Genomic DNA, 20,932 nt, shown 5'->3' on the forward strand with positions numbered 1-20,932 from the left:
ATGAATGAAGTGAGTTCAAAACACACAAAACTAAATTGAGTCATATAAATCCTATCTCTAGTTGCAACCTCTACAACTCATTTTGATGGGTTGTTGCAACTTATGTGATAGATTTCATTAAGGGATTATCAAAAAAAATACATAGGTAACTAGGTAATAATAGGATTATTTTATTTATTATTATAAGTAGCTCTCTAAAGATCAAATTAATAATCAAACTTGTCTTTTCATTTCCTCTTCAGATATTCGAAGGCGTATTGAGTTGATCCAGGATTTTGAAATGCCAGGTGTAAGTACATCTGTGCGTATCAGTCCTGATGGTCAGTATGTACTCAGCACAGGGATCTACAAGCCGCGGGTTCGATGCTATGAAACCGACAATTTATCCATGAAATTCGAGCGCTGTTTTGATTCAGAAGTTGTCACTTTTGAGATTCTGTCTGATGATTATAGTAAGGTAAATAAATGCAGATGGAGTTGATAACTGATACATAGAGTAGGGTTGTAAAATTTGTAGCTGGAGGGCCTCATATGGCTGAGGTCATCAAAATTTGAAGCTTGTGAGAGTCTGTTACTTTAGTAATCCACCTAATTAGAATTGTGTTGCATGACATGAGTAAAATGCCATGCTCTCAGGATTTCAACCCACCTAATGTCAGCCCAGATCAAATAAATGTCACCTAGCATTACAAATAGAAACATGCCACCCAACTGGCAAATGCCACCCAAGTGGAAACATGGTTTAAGATTCAAGTGTATTTAATATCTTGGTCAATCAATGTAACCAATTTTTTTTTCTTTTTTTTTCCAGTGGTTATCTGAACGAAAAAGGAGGAAGCTACTGAAAAGCAATGTTGGTAAGTAAACCAATGATTTCTTTAGGCAAAGCACCTTCTTTGTCAACTAATTGAATGAATGAAGTGAGTTCAAAACACACACTAAATTGAGTCATACAAATCCTATCTCTAGTTGCACCCTCTACAACTCATTTTGATGGGTTGTTGCAACTTATGTGATAGATTTCATTAAGGGATTATCAAAAAAAGTACATAGGTAACTAGGTAATAATAGGACTTTTTTATTTATTAATATAAGTAGCGCTCTAAAGATCAAATTAATAATCAAACTTGTCTTTTCATTTCCTCTTCAGATATTCGAAGGCGTATTGAGTTGATCCAGGATTTTGAATACCTTCTTTGTCAACTAATTGAATGAATGAAGTGAGTTCAAAACACACAAAACTAAATTGAGTCATACAAATCCTATCTCTAGTTGCACCCTCTACAACTCATTTTGATGGGTCGTTGCAACTTATGTGATAGATTTCATTAAGGGATTATCAAAAAAAGTACATAGGTAACTAGGAAATAATAGGATTATTTTATTTATTATTATAAGTAGCTCTCTAAGGATCAAATTAATAATCAAACTTGTCTTTTCATTTCCTCTTCAGATATTCGAAGGCGTATTGAGTTGATCCAGGATTTTGAAATGCCAGCAAACAAGTGGAAAACTTTGGAAAGTGGAAATCTGGAAATCCGTTTAATCCGTTCTGGGATAGCCAAAGGAAAATTAGATTTGTGCCTAGTCCTGGACAAATAAGGTTTACTCTATCCCACAGCACTACACCAGCAGAAAAGATCACTTTAGGAGAGAAAAGAACAGGTAAGTATGTGAGGATGTATTTTATTTCTGCACTCTTTCAAGTTCTGAGGAAAACTTTGTTTCAAGTGGTTCAGTGAACTGTCAACCTCACTTGGACTTAGGGATGGGTAAATATTGAGTGAATCGATTCAAAGAGTTGAATATTTCAAAAGAATCGTGAATTGCGATTCTTAAATTCAAAGAATTGCGATTCTTGAAGAGTCGAGGAAAGCATTTGGTGGGGGGAAAAAGAATCGGCTATGCTGCAATCTCATTGGTTACGAAAAGCAGCGAGAGTGATCCTGTGTGCTGTCTCTCTCTCACTACAAAAGAATCGCGATTCTTTTAGAGTCGATTCTTTGAGTCGAATATTTGAAAAGAATCGAGTCGTGGTATTCGAATATTCAAAAAGAGTCGAATATCCCATCCCTACTTGGACTAAAGGTAAAGGGTTCTTAGAGCAGGGATTTCCAACTTCCATGTGTATGCAGGCCACATGCTGCATTGGTAAGTAGGTTCCTTTGTGAGCCACATACACAGAGGAGCAAGCCTGTATCCAAGATTTTTTGAGGGGATGGGGGGTGGATGCTCCATTTTTGGAGTCCTCTCCATAATAATAGAGCAAGCCAGAGGGGGCCCACTTTAAAAGCTTCATGGCCCACAAAAATGGTCTGGTGGGGCACATGTGGCCTGCAGGCCACTAGTTGGAAATCTTGGTACTTGTGCAGAAGTCACGTCCGTGGAATATTGCTACCAAAGGAACTGGCACAAACAAGCAGTGACCCTGGTCATTATAGGGAGTAGGAACATGGGAGCACCAATAAATTATTCTAATGAAACAGATCATGACAATCTTGCCGATGCCGAGTTGCTGGAAATGGACCTCTATAAAAAAACTTGTAACCAATATTCACACCATGCCTTGACCAGAGTGAAGATGAATAATATTTGCTGTTAAATATGAGCAGACTCGCTGAAACCCCAAGGTATTCAATGGTAGCACATGGTGTTTGACGAATATTGAATGTGTGTACCTACTTTGACTACTCAATACATCGAAAGCCTGACTCCTTATTCTTGTACGTGCGTGCCTTTGTAGCTTAGGCTAAAAACATAATAGAGCAAAGAGCTTATTGCTCTCAGTTCTATGTGGTTTTGAAGTCGTCGCTTCCCTCTATTGTCAATGGCCTCTTTCATACACAAAAAACCCACTACGACGCTTAGGTGTAGGGGCAAACAGCCCTAAAGGATGGGTTAAGCTGATACGAATCCCTCTACGTCTACGTGCTCGATGCACTATGCTCTCCACTCTGTTTTTAGCCTTAGAGGTTTTTTTTTTCCAAATTAGTCCTCTAGGTATTATATTTTGATTTTATTTTAATCAAGAAGTGGAAAAGAAAACCGTAAGTTTTTTCACCTATATTTTATTCCTCAGGTTCAGAACTTAACTCCATAGCTATCAATCCTGTACATCAACTAATCTGTGTAGGAACTATAGAGGGGAAAGTAGAAGCCTGGGATCCTCGAATGAAAGTCAAAGCTGGCACTCTGGACTGCGCTTTCAATTGTATTTCAAATGAAAGAGACACTGTGTAAGTACGAGTATCTAATACAGCGAATTCTCCGAGTAGCGGAGACATTCGTTACAAAATAATAATAATGGTGCTTATTTATACTGCTCGCATAGGACTGAAAAGTCCCCTTACTCCAGCAGTAGGCTGCTGCTACTACTATTATTGCGGTCAAAATATATTGAGGATTGTCTTTCTGAAATCTAAGAGATAAGAAAGACAGGATTAAGAGAAAGCCAGCCGTTCCGAGAACGAACCTTATCCCTTCAGTATAAAATCTGCTTCGGGCGGGAATCGAACCCGCGACCTATCGCTTACAAGGCAGACGCGCTACCCTCTAAGCTAACTTTTCTGGTGTAAATTTACTTCTTTATTCTTCAGGTTAGAAGGATTTCCGTCAATATCAAGTCTGAATTTCAACGGCCCGCTCACACTGGGCGTAGGAACACACACCGGTCAAATCCTCCTGTACGATATTCTCAACTTTATAAAGTTTAGTTTGACCCAAGGAATTTTCAGTTCCTCCTAATTTTGAAGGCTTTTGCGACCCTTTCTTTATCAGCCTAATTGATTTTTTGCTTGTGATTTCAGGAGGAGAAGGAAGGCAAGGCATCGTCTGATGAAAGTAGTGAAGAGGAAGAGGAGGAGGAAGAGGAAGAAGAAAGCTCGGATGATGATCAGGCTTGGACCAAGGAAATCAAGAAGACCTACAAGTAAGCAGGGGTGGAATCATACTGTAAAAAAATGGGGGGGGATTTGAATTTACCTCGCCTGGACTACATTTTTAAGATATGTGTCGTACACCAAAAGCCCACTCTGAGTTTTAGGTGTAGAGGCAAACAGCCCTAAAAGTTTGGTTAAGCTTATACGAATGAAATGAGCAAGTGTAAGTGTTGTGGCTATCTTACGGTGGTCTTCACAAAACACTGAGATTAAGCATCGCTGAGCGTGGTGTGTACCAGGGTGGGTGTCCTACTGGGCACGCATCACGAACTGTTACCCATTTCGGTATGATTTTTGCAAACTTTTTACTTGTTGCGCACAGTTTGGCAAAAGGAAGGTATGTTATCATTTTTCACCTGTGGCCTCTTTTTACTTTCCTTATCCTATAGGAATGAGTGTTTGTTCAGATTTCTTTCTTCAGAGGGATAATCTCGCTCAAAACAATAATAAGCTTTTTTATTTTCTTGTGATTTACGATTCTCTCACTTCCTACTTTCAGACAAATCAACAGGGAACGAAGACGAAACGAAAAGCTGGAAGCAGAGCAAGAAAATAATCCAGATGAAAATGGAGACGAAGAGGAGGGAGAGGAAGATGATAATGACATGGATAAGATTAACAGGAGAGAACAAATGCAAGATAGAACCGAACAGGGAGAAAAGAAATTGAAAAAGAAAAAGTGAGTAAATTTTTTATCACTGATCGAAACTTTTTTTTTTTTTCAAGGTTCATTAGTGGGACCTGTAACTGGTAAGGTCTTATTTTCCCGAAAGCGAAAAGAAAAGGAAGATAGTATGATAGCACAATCCAGCCGTTCCGAGAACGAACCTTATCTGTTTGGGATAAAATCCGCCCCGGGCAGGAGAACGACCTAGCGCTTACAAGATAGACGCCCTACACTCCAAGCTAAATACTAAATAGGCGGGTAAAAGGTCAAAGTTTGGTAAGAGAGACACAAAAGCGTTGCTTCGTAAGGCCAGCCACTCACTATCAGGTAGACCTGACACCTGATCATCAGTTTCCGAAAGGAAAAAGACACCTAAAGTTTGTTCTCTTTTGACTGTTTTTCATTTGGATTGACTCTTATACTCCTGACAGAGTCTAGGTCCTGCTCCAAAATGGTGTGGATTCCTGGATAACCTAACTGAAGAATTGGAAGAGAACATTATTGAGAACGTGTATGATGATTATAAATTCGTGACGAGACAGGAACTTGAAGATCTGGGTCTGGGACACTTGATAGGTACGTAACTTTATCGAACAGTGCACTGTTGTAGTAATTGTAATAGCTAGAGCTGTGACATACATCCGGATTTGGATGAAATCCAGATATCCGAATATTCGAATTTCGGACAAATGCAGATAATTATCCTCATCTGTATTCTGATTTGAATACGGATATCCAGAGATTTTTCGGATATCCGTTATCCGAATGATTTACAGCTCTAGCAATAGCCTTAATTTGAACAGAAAAAACTGCTTCTTCGCCTATTCCGATCGACGTTATATTTTTCCCCTAAACCGCCCGGGATCTTCTGCCGGCTAGCACATTTTACCTTTAGAGCTCTCTGGATAAACCATGCCCCTCTAGAGGTCTCTGGATAAACTGGGCTCTTTTCTTTCCTAGGTACCTCACTATTGCGCGCTTACATGCACGGTTTCTTCATGGACATTCGCCTGTATAGGAAGGCCAAGTCCGTATCAGCGCCTTTCGAATTTGAGGAGTTCAAGAAGAAGAAAATCAGAGAAAGAATCGAGCAGGAGCGAACCAGAGGCGTGCAGCTTAATGTAAGTTTTACTGGACTTGGACTATTGTTATTATTACTTATTGTAAGCTTTACAGGACTATTTATTATTTCTCGATCTTCGGCCAGAGCACAAATTTTTGGGTGGATGTTAAGCTAACAGCCTGTCAAGTTCCATTTGATTTGTATAGGGTTAAGGGGGCTGTGAAGCTAACAGGCTGTTAAGGGCTAAAAAGAAGGTTGGTGAAATCCACCATTAATCTACATTTTTTATTGAACCTCTCTGTTCAGTTTGAGCGACTTTGTAAAAAAAAAATTAAATTCGTTTGCTCGCGAACTTTCGTGCGGTTTCTCCGAATACACTATGAAAATTTTCTACTTTTTCACCAAAATACCAAGTAGTATATTTTTATTATTCTATTCTGTCTTTGTTAGATCAACCTCAGTGGTGTATTGGTTAGCGCGGTGGACTCTGAATCTGGAGGTTGGTGGTTCTAAGTCAAGTCATAAAATTTAGCGTAGTTTATTGAGCAGGGAACGACATTTATGACAAGCATTTAAGTATGCTTTACAGCTTTACACAATTAAAAATTCCTTAAAATACCAAGTCGTATATTTTTATTCTATTCTGTCTTTCAGAAACTGCCCAAAGTGAATCAGGAGCTGGCCCTGAAGTTGATGGACGAAAAGCAAAAGGCCGAAGAAACAGAGTCGAGAAAGAAAAAGAAGAAACTGCAGCTATCGGCTAATCTATTGGAGGATGATAGATTTTCCAAACTCTTTGAGAATCCAGACTTCCAAGTCGATACGAATGCTGAGGAATATAGGTAAGAAAGAATATGGAAAGAAAATTTTGCCAGCCTAGTTAGCTTGGTTGGTAGCGCGTCTGCCTTGTAAGCGCTAAGCCGCGGGTTCGATTCCCGCCCGGAGCGGATTTTATCCTGAACGGATAATGTTCGTTCTCGAAACGGCTGACTTTCTCCTATCCTGTCTTCCTTCTCTCTTCGATTTCTGGACGATTTACATCCTAACTTTCAAGAGAATCCTGTCATAAAGCCTTAAGAAAACACAGGAACGTTTTAAAAGGTTTAAATTATTACAGACCTGAGGGTTAATATTTCACTATCCTTGTTTTTCAGGTTATTGAACCCAGTTCTGACCAGGTTAGATAAACATCGACAGAAACAGTTGAGAAAACAGATGGCAGCCCAAGAACTTCGACAGGACAAGGTAAGTCTGATATTCTACATCTAAATAGAGGACATGAGAATCCTACACTGGCATATATCTAACCCCCTCAGCCCTGGCATTTAGAAGTCCTGGAGTGACACATTCAGGAGCCCCAAATGCCTATAACTTGGAGCATCCCCCTTGCTGAGTACCTATAGGGGTGTACTTATGAGTTCCAACCTAATAGTTTTGAGCTACCTAGATGCACCTCCAAAAACTGAACTGAACATCACCAAACTGTAATTAAATTTACATGAAGATGAAGAAGTAAACGCTTTCGTGTGCAAAATAGATGGTTTCGTTGTGGAACCTAAATTCAGAGAATGCTAGTTCGATCCCAACACAAGTCAGAAAATTTAGCCTAGCTTAGATATTATTTAGGGAACAACTTTATAAAGTTTAGTTTGACCCAAGGAATTTTCAGTTCTTCCTAATTTTGAAGGCTTTTGCGACCCTTTCTTTGTCAGCCTTATTTGATTTTTGCTTGTGATTCCAGGAGGAGAAGGAAGGCAAGGCATCGTCTGATGAAAGTAGTGAAGAAGAAGAGGAGGACGAAGAGGAAGAAGAAAGCTCGGATGATGATCAGGCGTGGACCAAGGAAATCAAAAAGACCTACAAGTAAGCAGGGGTGGAATCATACTGTGAAAAATGGGGGGGGATTTGAATTTACCTCGCCTGGACTACATTTTTAAGATATGTGTCGTACACAAAAAGCCCACTATGAGTCTTAGGTGTAGAGGCAAACAGCCCTAAAAGTTTGGTTAAGCTTATAATAATGATATAAGTAAGTGTAGGTGTTGTAGCTATCTTACGGTGGTCTTCACAAAACACTGAGATTAAGCATCGCTGAGCGTGGTGTGTACCAGGGTGGATGTCCTACTGGGCACGCATCACGAACTGTTGTTTCTCGAAGGTAAGTTATCATTTTTCACCTGTGGCCTCTTTTTACTTTCCTTTTCCTATAGGAATGAGTGTTTGTTCAGATTTCTTTCTTTAGAGGGATAATCTCGCTCAAAACAATAATAAGCTTTTTTATTTTCTTGTGATTTACCATTCCTTCACTTCCTATTTTCAGACAAATCAACAGAGAACGAAGACGAAACGAAAAACTGGAAGCAGAGCAAGAAAATAATCCAGATGAAAATGGAGAAGAAGAGGAGGGAGAGGAAGATGATAATGACATGGATACGATTAACAGGAGAGAACAAATGCAAGATAGAACCGAACAGGGAGAAAAGAAATTGAAAAAGAAAAAGTGAGTAAATTTTTTATCACTGATCGAAACTTTTTTTTACTTTTTTTTTTAAGGTTTATTAGTGGGACCTGTAACTGGTAAGGTCTTATTTTCCCGAAAGCGAAAAAGAAAAGGAAGATAGTATGATAGCACAAACCAGCCGTTCCGAGAACGAACCTTATCTGTTTAGGATAAAATCCGCCCCGGGCAGGAGAACAACCTAGCGCTTACAAGGTAGACGCGTTACCCTCCAAGCTAAAGGCGGGTTAAAGGTCAAAGTTTGGTAAGAGAAAAGCTTCTTAACCCAAAATTTTCAACAGCTTTGTTCGTACCTCGTAACTCATTAATTTGTATTGTTCCCCCTTTTCAGACTCTCTTTAGAAGAGCGGCTAGGTTCAGTGAACTGTCAACCTCACTTGGACTAAGGGTAAAGGGTTCTTAGAGCAGGGATTTCCAACTTCCATGTGTATGCAGGCCACATGCTGCATTGGTAGGTACTTTGTGGGCCACATACACAGAGGAGCAAGCCTGTATCCAAGATTTTTTGGGGGGATGGGGGGTGGATGCTCCATTTTTGGAGTCCTCTCCATAATTGTTCAGTGAACTGTCAACCTCACTTGGACTAAGGGTAAAGGGTTCTTAGAGCAGGGATTTCCAACTTCCATGTGTATGCAGGCCACATGCTGCATTGGTAGGTACTTTGTGGGCCACATACACAGAGGAGCAAGCCTGTATCCAAGATTTTTTGGGGGGATGGGGGGTGGATGCTCCATTTTTGGAGTCCTCTCCATAATAATAGAGCAAGCCAGAGGGGGCCCACTTTAAAAGCTTTATGGCCCACAAAAATGGTCTGGTGGGGCACATGTGGCCTGCAGGCCACTAGTTGGAAATATTGGTACTTGTGCAGAAGTCACGTCCGTGGAATATTGCTACCAAAGGAACTGGCACAAACAAGCAGTGACCCTGGTCATTATAGGGTTAGGTTAAACGCAAGAAGGAGTTTGCACGGTACTTGTGCAGAAGTCATGTCCGTGGAATATTGCTATCAAACAAACTGGCACAAACAAGCAGTGACCCTGGTTATTATAGGGTTAGGTTAAACCAGTGTTTCCCAACCTGGGCGATATCGCCCCCTTGGGGGTGATGGAGATTTTCATGGGGGCGATGAAGCCTTAGGGGGCGAAATGGGGGGCGATCAATAAAAGGAGCGATAAAGGGGGCGATGGCTATCTAGGGGCAAAAATGTAAGTAGGTACCTACTTAGATATTTTAACAATAAACAAAAATAATAAATAATCAATCGATTCTGAAGTGAACTTGAGGAAGGTATCCAATATCCATCCATTAAGTACTGGAGGCGTTCTACCTAACCCTTACTTAGAGTTCTATTATTATCTGTTCAGAGTCTCAAATGAGGGTAAAATTTTTTTTAATATTTTAGTCTTAAAAAATAAATCCGAAGAGGAGAGAGAGAAAAATATTGCACGTGCGTCCGATTTTTGCCGAGCAATCCCGAGATCCTGGTTTCATTCAGCTCTGCTCCTGACGCATGCGGTAATGCGGTTTAGTTTTTATCTTTCTAATCACAGAAGTTGAGTGTTGACAGTGAAAAAATAATTATTGTGTAAAAACTTCCAAACTTTCTAGTTGCCTATCTGTTCCTTATACATTGGTAATCTATTCCTTATGGAACCGTTTTATAATATCGTGGATATTTAGTTTCAAAATGAGTCTGGATTCGATGGATTTATTAGATTCAAACATAAAAAAACTCCTTTTGTTTTCAGGGTTCTCTATTCACATGCATAGAATCTGGAGATCAAACTCAGTTCAACAACCTGTGTCATATACCAGAATCTGGAATGATGTTTACCCCCCTTTCAAAATGAGTCTGGATTCCATGAATTTATTAGATTCAAACATAAAAAACTCCTTTTGTTTCCAGGGTTCTCTATTCACATGCATAGAATCTGGAGATCAAACTCAGTTCAACAACCTGTGTCATATACCAGAATCTGGAATGATGTTTATCGCCAATGAAAATAAGAAGATTCTAACCTACTATATTCCTGTAAGTGTCCTTCGTTCGACAATAGACAAATAATAAATAATCAATCGATTCTGAAGTGAACTTGAGGAAGGTATCCAATATCCATCCATTAAGTACTGGAGGCGTTCTACCTATACGATATTCGAGCGGACAAACCGCTACGTGTGAAGGATCACATGTATGGACTGCCTATACGGGATATTAAGTTCCATGATAACTATGTGCTCTCTATGGATTCCTCCGTGGTCAAGATATGGAGTAAAGATAATGTAAGTGCTCAAGCTATTATTATTTAAGGGTTTGGAAGGGAGTAAAAGTAAAGTAAAGATAATGTACTTCAGTGCTCAATTTATTATTTAAGAGGTATAAAGACCGGGGTCTTATCGTCCTGAAATTGAGAGAGAAAGAAGAAAGGATAGGACTGATAGAAGAAAGCCAGCCGTTCCGAGACCAAACCTTATATGTTGAAGATAAATGAATCCAGATTCGATGGATTCAAGTGTCTGGATTCGATAATCCCATTCACTGGACTCGTATTTTCAAAATACATTTTTTTCCCCCCTTTCAAAATGAGTCTGGATTCCATGAATTTATTAGATTCAAACATAAAAAACTCCTTTTGTTTCCAGGGTTCTCTATTCACATGCATAGAATCTGGAGATCAAACTCAGTTCAACAACCTGTGTCATATACCAGAATCTGGAATGATGTTTATCGCCAATGAAAATAAGAAGATTCTAACCTACTATATTCCTGTAAGTGTCCTTCGTTCGAACAATAAACAAAAATAATAAATAATCAATCGATTCTGAAGTGAACTTGAGGAAGGTATCCAATATCCATCCATTAAGTACTGGAGGCGTTCTACCTAACCCTTACTTAGAGTTCTATTATTATCTGTTCAGAGTCTCAAATGAGGGTAAATTTTTTTTAGCTTTGGCTGGGATTCAATCCGCGCCCTCCTGTTTATGAGCTTTTTTAAGCTGCAAAAAAGGTATTCTTCCTTTCGGAAAACTGATCACCACTGGTCCAATGGAAACTGAACACTAGACCTTCGATCGTCGGGGATGTACCTACCATCTTGGATTTCCAATGGTTTAGTACAGGCGCTACTACCCCACTTAGTTATAGAACTAACTTCGTATTTTCCTTTAAAAAGGGAAATGATCCTCAGAAGAGGGAAAATCGTCTCAGTTTCCGAAAGGAAAAGACTAAAGTTTGTTCTCTTTTGACTGTTTTTCATTTGGATTGACTCTTATACTCCTGACAGAGTCTAGGTCCTGCTCCAAAATGGTGTGGATTCCTGGATAACCTAACTGAAGAATTGGAAGAGAACATTATTGAGAACGTGTATGATGATTATAAATTCGTGACGAGACAGGAACTTGAAGATCTGGGTCTGGGACACTTGATAGGTACGTAACTTTATCGAACAGTGCACTGTTGTAGTAATTGTAATAGCTAGAGCTGTGACATACATCCGGATTTGGATGAAATCCAGATATCCGAATATTCGAATTTCGGACAAATGCAGATAATTATCCTCATCTGTATTCTGATTTGAATACGGATATCCAGAGATTTTTCGGATATCCGTTATCCGAATGATTTACAGCTCTAGCAATAGCCTTAATTTGAACAGAAAAAACTGCTTCTTCGCCTATTCCCGTGTTCAGATGGGATCGACGTTATATTTTTCCCCTAAACCGCCCGGGATCTTCTGCCGGCTAGCACATTTTACCTTTAGAGCTCTCTGGATAAACCATGCCCCTCTAGAGGTCTCTGGATAAACTGGGCTCTTTTCTTTCCTAGGTACCTCACTATTGCGCGCTTACATGCACGGTTTCTTCATGGACATTCGCCTGTATAGGAAGGCCAAGTCCGTATCAGCGCCTTTCGAATTTGAGGAGTTCAAGAAGAAGAAAATCAGAGAAAGAATCGAGCAGGAGCGAACCAGAGGCGTGCAGCTTAATGTAAGTTTTATTGGACTATTGTTATTATTACTTATTGTAAGCTTTACAGGACTATTTATTATTTCTCGATCTTCGGCTAGAGCACAAATTTTTGGTAGGATTTTACCAATATTTTTTCTGTCTTTAGGAGGCCTGTTAAGCTAACAGCCTGTTAAGTTCCATTTGATTTGTATAGGCTTAAGGGGGCTGTGAATCTAACAGGCTGTTAAGGGCTAAAAAGAAGGTTGGTGAAATCCACCATTAATCTACATTTTTTATTGAACCTCTCTGTTCAGTTTGAGCGACTTTGTAAAAAAAAAATTAAATTCGTTTGCTCGCGAACCTTTCTGTTCAGTTTGAGCGACTTTTTTAAAAAAAATTGAAATTCGTTTGCTCGCGAACTTTCGTGCGGTTTCTCCGAATACACTATGAAAATTTTCTACTTATCTTTTTCACCAAAATACCAAGTAGTATATTTTCATTATTCTATTCTGTTTTTGTTAGATCAACCTCAGTGGTGTATTGGTTAGCGCGGTGGACTCTGAATCTGGAGGTTAAAGAAAAAAATAGGTCACACAACTAAAAAAAAAGGACAAAAAGATAATTTTGCTGCTAGAAAATGTATCAGATAAGTTCCCTCGATCCCTAGTTATTAGCCCATCCTTACTACATAGTCTCAATTTTTTTCTGCCTCAGACGAGACTTTCCGACTGTCTGGCAGACCCAGGTCCAGGTCTGTCAGACGGTCTGAGCGCGAGTGGCGGACATTTTTAGTCTCACCTTAGGATGCATCAGAATGAAGGGTAGCTCTGCAGATAGTTCTCCTCCTAGGGCTCCCAGATACAGTTTTACCTTCACCATGTAGGAGACCACAATTCCAAACGCGTCCTTAGGGTCTGGAGAGGCTAGGCTGGAAATGAACCAAAAGTAAGGAATTGAGCATACTTGATTGTGGTAAGCATACTTAATTGGAATTTTAACTGTGTTAAACATACTTAATTGGAATTTTAATTGTGATGAGCATACTTACTTGGAATTTTAATTGTGTTAAGCGTACTTGATTGGGATTTTATGATTTTAATCGTGTTAAGTATACTTAAATGCTTGTATTACTTGTCCCAAATATCGTTTCGCTCTCTAACGTCGATAAATTTTCTGACTCAACCTGAACTCGCCATGATCATCAAGCGTGCTGAGAGGTGCGCGAACGTCAACAGTTCGAAGCGCCGCGCCGTTATTCTTTCATAGGTTTCAAATTCTTATTTTGTTCTGGCCGGTTCTGACCGATTTTTTCCGTTCCGGAATAGGCATTGACTTAAAAGGATGTGCCTTGAAGTAATGCAAAAGTGGTTCCAAAGTACATTTTTTTTTTTTTTTTTTTTCAAAAAAGTTTCATATTTGTTCTTTCATTTTTCAAAGTTTGTCCTGTTTTAATGGCTAAAAGTGTCGCAGAAAACTTACAGTGTTGAAGAGGCCAAGTACTTGTAGTTTTCGTTTTTGAGTTGCCCGTCCAACGCCAAGCCTCGTCTGTTTTTATTATGATCCAACTCGGGCGTTAGATAGACGACTTTCTGAAGACTGGAGCCTGGCTGAATCGGACATCCCTCTCTGAGGGGAAAAATGGAAGTTGGATTTAGAATTTTTGAAACTGAAGATGGTCAAATGTGAATTTTTTTCATCAAGCTTTATATTTGTGTACTAGATTCGTATAAGACTAACCCATCTTTTGGGGCTGTTTGCAGCCTACACCTCAAGCTTGGTAAAAGAGAGGAGGATAAGAGAAAGCTAGCCGTTCCGAAAACGAACCTTACCTTGGGCGATGACCTAGCACTTACAAATTACAACCCTCCCAGCTAACTAGACTAGAGTCAATTTTATATTAGGGGAAAGTGGGGCTCTCTGGGATACTCACTGAGTTCGTGGCCTCTTTTTACTTTCCTTTTCCTATAGGAATGAGTGTTTGTTCTTTCTTTCTGTTCTGTTCAGATTTCTTTCTTTAGAGGGGTAATCTCGCTCAAAACAATAATAAGCTTTTTTTACTTTCTTGTGATTTACCATTCCTTCACTTCCTATTTTCAGACAAATCAACAGAGAACGAAGACGAAATGAAAAACTGGAAGCAGAGCAAGAAAATAATCCAGATGAAAATGGAGAAGAAGAGGAGGGAGAGGAAGATGATAATGACATGGATACGAGTTTAGAATTTTTGAAACTGAAGATGATCAAACGTGAATTTTTTTCATCCAGCTTTATATTTGTGTACTAGATTCGTACAAGATTAACCCATCTTTTAGGGCTGTTTGCCCCCTACACCTCAAGCTTGGTAAAAGAGAGGAGTATAAGAGAAAGCTAGCCGTTCCGAGAACGAACCTTACCTTGGGCGATGACCTATCGCTTACAAATTACAACCCTCCCAGCTAACTAGACTAGAGTCAATTTTATATTAGGGGAAAGTGGGGCTCTCTGGGATACTCACTGAGTTTCAACACAGTCCACCGAATGCCTGAACTGTCCGTTTTGAAACAGCACCACATCCACACCTTGTTGTACCATGGCCATCACTGATCGAAACTTTTTTTTTTCGAGGTTTATTAGTGGGACCTGTAACTGGTAAGGTCTTATTTTCCCGAAAGCGAAAAGAGAAGGAAGATAGTATGATAGCACAATCCAGCCGTTCCGAGAACGAACCTTATCTGTTTGGGATAAAATCCGCCCCGGGCAGGAGAACGACCTAGCGCTTACAAGGCAGACGCGTTACCCTCCAAGCTAAAGGCGGGTTAAAGGTCAAAGTTTGGTAAGAGAGACACAAAAGCTTCGTAACTCAAAATTTTCAACAGCTTTGTTCGTACCTCGTAACTCATTAATTTGTATTGTTCCCCCTTTTCAGACTCTCTTTAGAAGAGCGGCTAGCAGAGGGTTTTGTTAATTTGTCCTATAATTTATTAATTGTTTGAAAATTTCCCCTCTCCCTTCCCCATGACGTAGGTATGGTATATAGGTAAGTTGACATGTAGGTACTTGGAGATTTTGGACGTCTAGGTTTTAATCTGATTGGCAAATCTAATGTTTCAAATTCATTTTCTTAAGTTTTTATTGCTACCTGGTTGGAAAGTTAAGTTTTCTATCACGTCTTTTGGCCACTATGCTGACTATATCTGCTCAATGTGTTGATTTTGAAAATGTTTTTGACGTTTCACTCCTATGAAACAATGTTTCCTGCTACACATTTCCAATTTTTCTTCCTTCTTACTGTATCACATATCACATACCTGTTTATCGAGCGTAACTTCCAGTTCCAGGTCTCCAGGACTGAGCATGAAATCCTTCCTAACCACAGTACAAGGCTGACGACCATTCTTACTGGGAGCATACTGGATCTTTCTTATGCCTAGCGCCACCGTGCTAAAATCGAGGAGAAAAATATTTTTCATTTTTTATTATTATTACTTTTTTTTTGAAGAGGTTTGATAGATAGAATTGTAACTGCTAGGGTCTTATCGTCCCGAAATCGAAGAGAGAAGGAAGACAGGATAGGAGAAAGCCAGCCGTTCCAAGAACGAATCTTATCCCTTCAGGATAAAATCCGCCCGGGCGAGAATGAAACCCGCGGAAGAAACTCTTGTCTTAGAAACCGGTCCTTTAACCCTTACCTTCTCCTGTGGGACCGGTCCGTTTCATTTTCTCCTACAAACAGTTTGACATAGTAAGTGACACCACAAGGTTCCCCAGTTTCGTCTGGTCCAGGCTGTAGAGAATTTACTATGACATTCACAGTTGAATATATTGTAAGACTTGCTCTATCACATTGATTGTTCAAAAGTAACTCTTCCTTTACGTTAGACAGGTTAAATGGATTTGACTCTTCTTAGTTTAGACTAGCCCTTAAATAGCATTGTCTCTTGAAGTAATGCTTCTGGCGGTGCCAGGGAACAATGACAAGATTACCACAAAAGTTCTTGCTCGTCAAGGGGTATCAAATGCCTTCAATCTCAATTAAAATCTTGAACAATTTTGCTGAATTTCCCCGTCTGGTTTATTTCCAGTCGCGGAGACAAGACAAAGAGAAGTGGAGTATGAAGCATCATGCCGATAGGAAATCCCTCATGAGACCTCCCCCTACTAAGCTGGCTCGGTCCAAGTTCTATGCTGGCCCTGGCACGACCCAACAGAATAGGTTCAAGAAGAAGGCCAACTTTAAGAGGAAAGCTTAAAGATCCGCGGGTAGGTATACCATGGGGCGAACACGGTAGCCCCTCGGTGTACGGCTGGTAAGCAGGAGGTCGCGGGTTCGAGTACCAAGGATGAAGTGGAATCCTGGCCGAGTTGTTGTTGTTGTTGTAGCCGCTTTAGCTGCAGTCGAAATGTGATGACAAAATAGAGAAAATATTTCGTCTATCAGCCATACACCAGGGTTTAAATTTGGTAGATGATGTCAGCAGTAATGGCTGGATTACAGGAGTTGGGTAGCTACTTCTCAGTAGCGACCAGTGGCGGCATTATACCCAAACCGGATGCTGCGAATTCTGTGTCTATGATGAGTATTTGAAAAGAAGAAGAATTTCAAGAAGAATTACGCGGTATGAAAGCAATCATACCTATTTGGTAGGTATATTTATTTGTACAAAGTAATTTTGACAAAGAATTAACGATAATAAACAAGTATTCCTACTTCTACAGGAAACGCATTATTGTGTTCAAGTAATCTTTTTACTGCAAATAATTTTCTGAGTCGTATCTAGTTATTCATCCTTTCAAACTTGAGTCTTCTCCACATCATTCTTGCATTTTTACTTTCTATTACTACAGTATAGCGGAGCTATACTAGTAATGAAAGTATTGCAATCGGTCCAAATTTTCAAAATCGGGAAATGGTTGGAAATATCCGTTTTGGGATCCCCTGATGTCAAAAAAGTGATTTTTAGCCCATGGTCTGTACGTAACGTACGTACGTACGTAACGTACGTACGTACGTAACGTACGTACGTACGTAACGTACGTACGTACGTAACGTACGTACGTACGTAACGTACGTACGTACGTAACGTACGTACGTACGTAACGTACGTACGTACGTAACGTACGTACGTACGTAACGTACGTACGTACGTAACGTACGTACGTACGTAACGTACGTACGTACGTAACGTACGTACGTACGTAACGTACGTACGTACGTAACGTACGTACGTACGTAACGTACGTACGTACGTACGTACGTACGTACGTGCGTACATACATACGTACAGACCATGGGCTAAAAATCACTTTTTTGACATCAGGGGATCCCAAAACGGATATTTCCAACCATTTCCCGATTTTGAAAATTTGGACCGATTGCAATACTTTCATTACTAGTATAGCTCCGCTAAACTGTAGTAATAGAAAGTAAAAAATCTGGTGTGAACATCACACGACTTTCCTTATCCTATTGAATGATGCTTATTTGAGTGTTCTTTTACCCTAACTTTTACAATATCTCTAACCGTTTTGTCGCTATAGCTGAAAACCGCCAAAAAACGGTCGAAATCTGTCAAAAGCGGTCAAAATACCGCCAAGCGCAGCAAACATCTCAACCAAACGTTTTGTGTTGCATCCTTATCACATTTGGTAGGTATATTTATTTGTACAAAGTAATTTTGACAAAGAATTAACGATAATAAACAAGTATTCCTACTTCTACAGGAAACGCATTATTGTGTTCAAGTAATCTTTTTACTGCAAATAATTTTCTGAGTCGTATCTAGTTATTCATCCTTTCAAACTTGAGTCTTCTCCACATTATTCTTGCATTTTTAACTTTCTAGTTGCCTATCTGTTCCTTATACATTGGTAATCTATTCCTTATGGAACCGTTTTATAATATCGTGGATATTTAGTGAACCAACTGAAACTGAAAGAACCTTGCACACAAGAAGATCCAAGCAATCCCACAAGCCATTCACGTTGCCAATTTCTGGAAATTCAAGATTTGACGTTCAAGTTTGTTTCCGGATACGGAAAGTAAGTAGTGAACTTTTTTCGTTGCTTAAAAAATGTCTGTGTATCTGTCTTTAATAGTGTCTGTCTGTATATCTGTCTTTCAGAATCGATTATTACATCAGCTTCCAATGGTCCATTACTTGTTTTGTATCACTTGCATGGTTATGGATTTTCTGGTCTCTTCGTCTGCCTTACACATCTGTAAGCCTCAAATTCTCTTTCAACCACAACTTTTCTTTCAATTCATTTGGATTGGCTCAGACTGATTTCTTATCTTCTTCAGTGCAGGAGGATTCGTCCTTGAGCTTTTAATGACTTAAGGTCGGTATTATTAGGATCCCTATTGGGCTTTTATTACACCTTAAGACTAGCCTCATCAATCTTGTCACAAAATTCCTACTCCCTAAAAGGTTTCAATCAGCTTGTACCTACCTCCCGAAATATGTTTAAAAGATACATTTTAGAGCAGAGAGCTATGTAGGTAAGTAGGTATGTACCATTCGTATCTTATTCATGTTAAAATTAAAACCGCAGACAGCCTAAACTAGATTGTACTGTGTACTCTGATAGATAATTATGGCATACCTACCTAGACAAACTCTCTTATTTCAATTTTCTAAAAGGTAAAAATTGCGATCAATGGTGTCATCCTTATTTTTACGTCTGAACACCTAATCAAATTAAACAAATCTGATGCGAATATGTCACACGGGCACTCGTTTTCAACGTGACTGAAGCTTTGATTAATTTAATTATCAAGCTTAGGATCCATCGAAATAATCAGGGTGGCTTAGACAAAACGGAATTTTCTAGCACCTAAATAATTTATGAAGTGCCAACTTGGCCAGGCTAGAGGGTTTTACCCCTAGCCCACTTCTGCGGCCGAGTGATCAAGAGCACTGACTCTCAACCTGGAAGTGCTGCCTTCGAATCCCGGCTAGGGCGGACATTTTCTGACCCAACTTTTTCGTTCTCTGATAGGCTTGGATGTAAAAGAATGAGCCTTGAAGTAATGCGAAAGCGGTTGGTTCCTAGGTTCAATCTTGAAGGAAACTAGGTTTGGATAAGTCCTTCTATGGGGACAGACCGACCGACAGACGACACCGAGGCGAAAACAATAGTCCGTCCCTTATACCTTTTTGGTTTTTCCACGGATCGTTGAGTGTTTGCGATATTTGAACAAATTTCACTCCTTCAAAATCTTTAGACGTGAAATTTGAGCATAAATCGCGTACAAACACAGATGCAACGAAAATATAAACTTTAAAGTGATTCCAATGCTTTCAATCATCATAGTGGAGGCAAAGATATCCTGGTACAGCATAAATAGTAATGACGAGTATTTCCCGAGAGTGAGGCCGTGGTTATGAACAGGGCTGAGTTAGGCCATTCTGAGATGTTCTTGGCAAGTGGAAAATGATGTGGTAACTTAACACAAGCACAGATGTACTTCTTCTTTTTAACATGATTAGTTTCTGTGAAATATAAATAAACATTACATAATAATGGTATGAAAATACTTCTTTTTGTAAGTAGTTTTACCTATAAATCTGCAAAAATATTTAAAGAATAATAATAATAACTACTTTGGGCTTCCATGAAAAATGTTCAAAAATGCACCAATACAAAGTCAACATGAATCTGTCAACCTGACCCTGAATAACATAACTACCTAGTACTAACTTTGAATTATTTTTCCATTCTTATACAAAATCTAAGTGTTTTTTTTTTTTTTTTTTTTTTTTTTTTAAATTCTAACGGTCCGTTTCAGACTCTCCCTTAATTTTTGTGATGGGAGATGCCATTCTATCGACAGCTCAGATAAGCATTTATCGAAAATTAACATATTGTATGACATTTTTATGGATATCTAACACTAGATTCCCAAATCCTACATCCGCTACTGACCCATCCAGAGAGGTAAAGGTTAGGGTTTCATTGGGAAATGAAAAGTTACAAATTACAATGCCTCTCTCTAGTTTCTGATGATGAATGTTTTTGTATTGGAAAATTTGCATTTTCCCCCAATGCTGTCTGGCGCTGGATATGTGGAACTTCACTGCAGATATACGACGGGCATTCTGTGGAATGCATCACTCCGTCAGGGCAGTTCATAGCCTAGCCGAGCCCCGGGACTAGCTCCAAAAATGGGCCCCTCCTTGCAGTCCTCGCAACAATTATTATTTATTAACAAACAATAATTGGTATACCTATTGGGTAGTTTTAGGTTTAATTTTATTTATTTTCTTTTTCAGAGGGAAAAGGAACTTACCAGTTCCAGGCCCTCTTGAAGAGCCTAAGCCCGAGGCAAATGGAACCGGAAAAACCCCTGTGAACCGCCCTGCATTTAGCAATATCGAGTATGGAAGAGATATGTATATCGGGTCGGATATATTCAAACAGTAGAGTAAGAGACATACCCTATTGGATTGCGGAGTAATTGATCTCTCATGTCAAGTTACATTATTAACTGCGTCTATGTATGTTGACTTTAATATTGCGACCTAGCATTTTGTCATTTCATCTTTTAAGGAGGGAAAGTGGGGGGGGGAACAAAAGGGGGGGGGGGGGAGAAGTGATAGGGAGAGAGGGGGGGATTAGGGCGTGGGAGTTCTAACGGCACCCTGTCTACACAGTTTCCCGTTGCCATGGCAACCTTTTGGGAAATTCCTCCCACCCCTCCTCTCTCTCCCCCACCCTTTCTATCTCCTGCTATCGATTATAGAGTCCTGGGCTTTTCCTACCCCCGTCTTCCTTTCTCCCTCTCTTACCGGGAATACCCTCTCATTATGTTGAGACTGACT

At 39.6% G+C, this 20,932-nt stretch overlaps 1 protein-coding gene across 1 annotated transcript; it reads left to right on the forward strand.

Moving 5' to 3' along the window:
* On the forward strand, positions 1 to 17,842 carry LOC103514685 (nucleolar protein 10-like). The gene is made up of 16 exons (XM_026827583.1): positions 1 to 9; positions 191 to 457; positions 812 to 857; positions 1,454 to 1,522; positions 3,053 to 3,236; positions 3,597 to 3,707; positions 4,438 to 4,617; positions 5,039 to 5,181; positions 5,566 to 5,726; positions 6,323 to 6,510; positions 6,823 to 6,913; positions 7,410 to 7,531; positions 7,989 to 8,168; positions 15,037 to 15,070; positions 16,193 to 16,755; positions 17,761 to 17,842. The coding sequence occupies exons 1-15, from the start codon at positions 1 to 3 to the stop codon at positions 16,358 to 16,360; spliced, it is 1,953 nt and encodes a 650-aa protein (XP_026683384.1). The 3' UTR covers positions 16,361 to 16,755; positions 17,761 to 17,842.
* The last annotated feature ends 3,090 nt before the right edge of the window (positions 17,843 to 20,932 follow it).

Source organism: Diaphorina citri, unplaced genomic scaffold, assembly GCF_000475195.1.
Source record: "Diaphorina citri unplaced genomic scaffold, Diaci psyllid genome assembly version 1.1 scaffold1202, whole genome shotgun sequence".
NCBI lineage: Eukaryota > Metazoa > Arthropoda > Insecta > Hemiptera > Psyllidae > Diaphorina > Diaphorina citri.

Coding starts and splice junctions, on each gene's coding strand:
- LOC103514685 (XM_026827583.1), top strand. Junction 3,708..4,437: donor GATATTCTCAACTTTATAAA/GTTTAGTTTGAC, acceptor TCCTACTTTCAG/ACAAATCAACAGGGAACGAA. Junction 8,169..15,036: donor AAGAAATTGAAAAAGAAAAA/GTGAGTAAATTT, acceptor CCCCCTTTTCAG/ACTCTCTTTAGAAGAGCGGC.